We start from the raw sequence: 6,126 nt of genomic DNA, 5'->3' as shown, positions 1-6,126 counted from the left end.
TTATCTCCATAATGTCAATCTATAATATTATGAAGGAAAGAATTGGATTAGACATGTACAGGATAGGAGATACTCGAATGTCGCATTATACGAGTAAATTAATAAACTGATTAACTTGCAATTTTACATAACGATTCTGGATCTGCTGAGGATGGATATAGGATTATTTACATTGCTATTAATCAATCAATTCCAATTCAATAATTGAATCAACTTCATCCAATCTGCGATTCCAAGCTTACGTAACTATGAAAACTCAACGAAACAGAATTTTCTCAAATTGATTCCGTAACCTAATTGGTAGCACGTGCCACTCATGAATGAAAGGTTGCGGGTTCGTGACAATGAAACTTTTTATGGAAATTTTAAAGTCCGATGTAGATTTTCCACGAAATTTTGACAAACTAATAAATTATTTTAATAGTTTTTCATGTTTCCTGGACACAAAATTTTCCCCAGTGCAAATTATAATAGATACAAAGGAATTAGAACTTAATGCATAGAAAAGAAAATAGCAAATCCATATCGTAGAAATCCTGAATTCAATTTACATTTGGATTATTGCAGAAGCATAGTAACACATGAAGTAAAGCATTGTAATGAAATTTGTTTGTGTAGTTCGACGCGTGCCGCCTCAGTTCACGATCAAGCCGCAGCCGATGTTCGAGGTGATGCTTGGCCAGGACCTGAACCTGACGTGTGTGGCGGTTGGCTCCCCGATGCCATTCGTCAAGTGGCGGCGAGGCCCCGCCCAGGACCTCACTCCCGAGGACAAGCTGCCGATTGGTCGCAACGTGTTGGAGCTGGCCAACATCCAGCAGTCGGCCAACTACACGTGTGTGGCCGCAAGCGCGCTCGGTGTCATCGAGGCTATGACCACTGTCAAAGTCCAGTGTCAGTACCCTTATACCTAATTTAGCACCTAACTAATTAACAACAAACAAACTAGTCTACAGCATACAAAAATATTTTCTTGAATCATTATTAATTATTGATTCTTGGGAATAATCGAAGAGCCCCATTCCAAAACCTTCCAAGTCAAAAACATAATTTTTTGGCAAATTGGGAAAAACTTTTGCTGAATCACTGTATGCGCTGTGCCAATGAATTCTCGCGGGAATTAATTCATTATTAGAAGAATAATTATTATGTATTATTTTCAAAGGTATTCTTCAATTATCTAACCATTTTTTTGTAAAAATAAAACTGCGCAGTAACTTGGCAGGGATTGGAAAAAACGACTAGTTGACTTGACAGGTTTTGGAAAAAAATAATGTTTGAATGGTGATTACAGATTTAGCAAGCAGGTTTTGGCAAGAAACACACTAGCAAATGATAAAGTCATATGTCTTGATGAGATATAACCTGAAAAACAGAAATCGGAAAAAATTGACTTAGCAGATTTTGGAATGGAGCTCTTCTATCATCAAATAAATTTTATTCGTCGAGATAATATCAAATCAAATCAAATTGTTTATTGTTTACATCAGTTTAGAACAAAATACACCACATCAATCAATATGTTTTGATTATATTTTTTAAAATATGCTTTTATGATTCATTAATACTATTTTTAATTGAAATAAAATATGTTGGTTGTTCATTATATTTCTTCTTAGCCCACAACGATTTAGCAACGGTGCGGAGGTAATCGATATGCCTTGTCTAGTGACGAAATAGTATTGCACAGCACACCAATGTTAATGAGGTGCTGACTTTACAATTTAAATTTACAAAGTATTATCAGAAAATCATAAACGATGGAAATAGATGAATGAAAATTCAAATTTCGATAATATGAGGCTAATATTGTTTGGATCAACATTAATCGGCAATCGGCCTTACTTGGATAGATAACAGTTACTCTTGTGTAACCGGTGGAGGTATTTTTAACCCTACACCACACCTGACATAATTCTGTAACCGGAGATATATTTGTCTCTATTGAGTTAACCTTCCAAAATATGAAATATATAAGAATACATGTGGTTCGATAGTCATTCTTGCAGACTATCCCACCGCTGGCCACCAATGTAAACGGAGGGGGGTTGTTTCTTCTTTTCTATAATATTGGCTAAAGTTTACTGCTATCAAATCATCTACCGGTATTTGAATCCTTGATTGGTTGGGAGCTCTTAGTGGATTCGTTCATTCAAATGCACAGATGATCATCATTGTAACCTATCCTAGCAACTATAGTAACTACGAGCCAGGAACTTCAATGAAAAATACTTACTTATAAAATTCAACTCCAGGTTTATTGAACTCATTAACGAATCAATAGAAATCATGTCAAATTTTCCAACAGAGTTACTCAGTAACTGATTCAGAAAAAGAAGGTATATTCAATTAATTCAATCTATACATTTTTGGAACCTGCTAACTTGCTGCAACTAAATTCGGGCCTCGGTCATTCTATGTACTAAATTCCGAGCTAAATAAAAAAAAACAATAGTTTGGCACTCACCATTTCAACAATATTTAAACTTTACTTTTGAGAACACTTAATCCAAAACTCAATAAACTCAGACGTAATTAAACTCACTACACTCTACTTAAATTCATGCACACAACTAACCTTTTAATTTTACATCTACTGATTCTATCAATTTTAGATTACTATACAAACTACAACAAAAGTACTGATAATGATAAACTTTTCAATTTGTCCCTCTGGATGGGCAACAGACCCATTGAGAGGATCGAGGCTCGCACACCGTTACATGATTTTTCGTTCGCGTCTGAATACCAACTGTGGCCTTTTCACTGAAAATTATTCCCCCTCCACGAGCGTTGAGCATAACTTCCAGTGGAAAAGCCAAAGCTGCAAAAAGGTGAATGGTCGTACAATTCCCAAATACAGTAGCATTTGAAAAATGCACGAAAATTGCTTTAATTTCGACAACTAAGCAACAAGTTAGCAAATTCAATAAACATGGTCAAATATTCTCACACTAAATCGCAGGGTTCAACATACAGTAAAAATCAAAGTTCATTCCAGTTCAAAAACCTGAAAAATAATATAAGATACACAAAAACAACTACAATACTACCCTCTCAATATCACACTATTACACTTGGAAAAGGATACCCAAAATATTCTTCTCATTGACAAACTACTAGAGGTAGTGGTATGTTTGTGTCGATAATATCTACTGAATGTATTAGCACGGGTATATTTAGCCTATTCTTCCCAATACATTGAAATTAAATAATACCATATCATATATTGGCATAATGAAGTTGTTGGTTGTAGCTGATTTTAACTCACTAAATAGCTAATTATTTTCATCCTCAAAACTTCGAGTTCCAGTCTAACAAAGCTGGGTTTTATTCAATTTTTATTCAAGAACCTACAGTACCAATTTTTTTACCAATTATCCAATACCCTACCACGAAGATAACCAATTTTTATCTAATAATCTACCTACTGTATCCACAAAATGCTGCAATCTAAATCAAAATATGATCTACATTTCTGCCAAATGCTACAATCTGAATCCAAATAACTACTAAATTTAACCAATTTACATCATTTTTTTATGGATAACATGGTATTTTCTAGGAGAACTAATTGTTAGTCAAATTTCAATTTCAATGTAAAAAAGCATGTGAACGTGAAACTATGTAGCAGTGATGCATATATAATCATAACTAATAATTAGCAATTGTGCAGTGATAATTGATTGGTGTGTTGCACGTTGCAGCCCTGCCTAGCGCTCCGACCAACGTGCAAATATCTGAAATAACAGCGACGTCGGTGCGTTTGACGTGGTCCTATCCGAACACAGAAGACCTGCTCTACTATGTGATCCAGTACAAGCCGAAGAATGTGAACCAGGCGTACAGCGAAATCTCGGGCATAATCACGATGCACTACGCAGTGCGATCGCTCAGCCCCTACACCGAGTACGAGATGTTTGTCATTGCTGTGAACAACATAGGCCGAGGCCCGCCCAGCGCTTCCGCCATTGTTACTACCGGAGAAACTGGTCAGTTTATATTAATCTACTATCCAATTTCGTTATAACATAGGCCCACATGATAAACTAATCATTATAGTAGTAGTATACAGGAAGCATACACAAAACATTATACCTACTTCAGAAATATTGAAGTTATATAAATTATTCATATAACTTCCGAATTGGTATAACGGACACGTAAAAGTTGAGCCAGTAAAGCTAAGGCTAGCTACACACACATAGATTTTTGTTCGTACGATATTTTGTCGTCTTCATGAATTCTATCAGATTAAGCGGAGCTTGAAAAAATCTGTTTGACATCACTTGTTTAATCTAATAGAATTCATAAGAACGGCAAAATACCGTACGAACAAAAATCGATGTGTGTGTGCGGGGCTTAACTACACACACATTGATTTTTGGACGTACGATTTTTTGATGTCCTTATGAATTTTATAAGATTAGAGACAGATGATGTCAAACAGATGTTTTGTCAAGCTCCGCTTAATCTGATGGAATTCATAAGGACGGCAAAAAATCGATGCGTTTGTAAAGCCCCGCACACACACACACACACACATCGATTTTTGTTCATACGATATTTTGCCTTATGTATTCAGATTAAACGGAACTTGACAAACACATGAAAATATCATCTGTTTGCTAAGTTCTGTTTAATCTAATAGAGTTTATGATGACGGCAAAAATATCGAACGACCAAAAATCGATGTGTGTGTAACTGGCTCATCTGGACATGGGGAATACAATGTATTTCAATTAGGAAGTTATGAAAATCAGAGTATGATTCAAAAGTAACTCTTCTTTGCTTATTCTGTGGTGGAAGCTATAACCAATTGATTGTTGGTCACTGATTAATTGTTCAGTTAATGATTTTTTTTAACAAAATTTACCTTGCTTTTATAATTGATATGATTTTTCTTCAATTGAATTGCAGCGGTTCTGAATTTATTTTACTGAAATACTCTGGTAGCAATGTATGTTCTGAAAATATGAATAATTTTTTTGCATAGGTTCCTAATTTTGATGATTTATATTATTTTTCTTGAATTGCAGAATTGAATAAATATTACTGCAACATTGCTAATCTTCATAACTACTTGAGTCATGAATGCATAAGCTTGAGGTGATTTAATTCAATGGCAAAAATTGAATACTATTACAAAGGTATATTGTGGAAAATAGATAGTTTGACTCGATATTATTTGAGTCACTGAATTTGCGGATAAAAGTTGGAAACGAGAGGCCAAGTATTCAAATATGCTAAAAATCTATTCCATCACAGTAGGCCCACATGGCCACATCGTAAAGAACTAGAGATTTTTCAGATCTATTTATGAACATTGTATGTACAGCGGCGGAGGGAGTACATGAATAAATTTAATTTCATTAGAAATCTTATGAAATTGAATTTTTTCAAAATATCTCATTTCCCTGTGCCACTTTGTACAACAGAAACTAGAAGCAAGACTTTTATTATTTTCAAACCATTAAAGGGGATATTTCGTATTTGCGGCGAATAATCATGGACCTTTTTAAAAGAACGAGGTATTGCAACTTTATTATACATTACATTTTATTTGTTGAAGAAAATAAGACAATTTATTCAATAAAGGGGAGAAATGTTGTGTGCCACTGTTTGTGTAACCTGGTTGTACATTGAGTGAGGTGTTGGGTGTTGCTGGAGTAATCATCGAATGTTGGAGGCCAAAAAGGTCGTTTTGTGCTGTATCATAGGAGGACGGATGCTAGGCAATGAGATATGGGGTCATACGTCAGATATAATGGTCTGAGGGATTGCCAGTGGGAAAGGGTTCTCTGCCCTACCTCAGGATTTGTGTTGCTTGATATATGGAGGGGGCTATTTCAGTGTTTGAATGTCAAAAGTTATGACTAGTGAAAAAATATGTACATGCATATTTGAAACTTGCTAAAAGTACTGTAGTTTTCCCCGTGGTTTCCATTTTTTGATCCGATGTGAGTTTTTATGCCAGTGGCTGGTTCCATTTGGTGATGTCTCTGTTTTTTAAAAGATTATTCATCAAACAAGGGATTACCCAACATTTCGGGTCAGTGGTTTTCCATTTAATTGAAACAGACAATACATGGAAATGCATTACATCTGGGTTGTAGTTTATTATTC

The 6,126-nt window shown here is 35.1% G+C and overlaps 1 protein-coding gene across 8 annotated transcripts in view; it reads left to right on the top strand.

Moving 5' to 3' along the window:
* The first annotated feature begins 612 nt into the window (after positions 1 to 612).
* LOC111054013 (tyrosine-protein phosphatase Lar) overlaps positions 613 to 6,126 on the top strand; it is a 71,248-nt gene continuing 65,734 nt past the window's right edge. For 7 of the 8 annotated variants that reach the window (XM_039429671.1, XM_039429670.1, XM_039429668.1 and 4 more), the window contains exons 1-2: positions 613 to 894; positions 3,708 to 3,992. In XM_039429671.1, the coding sequence (XP_039285605.1) occupies positions 660 to 894; positions 3,708 to 3,992 (520 nt within the window). In that variant the 5' untranslated portion in view covers positions 613 to 659. The remainder of the gene's footprint in view (positions 895 to 3,707; positions 3,993 to 6,126) is intronic. The other variant, XM_039429672.1, reaches the window with a different exon arrangement.

This window comes from Nilaparvata lugens, chromosome 5 (genome assembly GCF_014356525.2).
Source record: "Nilaparvata lugens isolate BPH chromosome 5, ASM1435652v1, whole genome shotgun sequence".
Classification (NCBI taxonomy): Eukaryota; Metazoa; Arthropoda; class Insecta; order Hemiptera; family Delphacidae; genus Nilaparvata; species Nilaparvata lugens.
The sequence above is the reverse complement of the archived record's forward strand: the minus strand, read 5'-3'. Positions and strand labels throughout refer to the sequence as shown.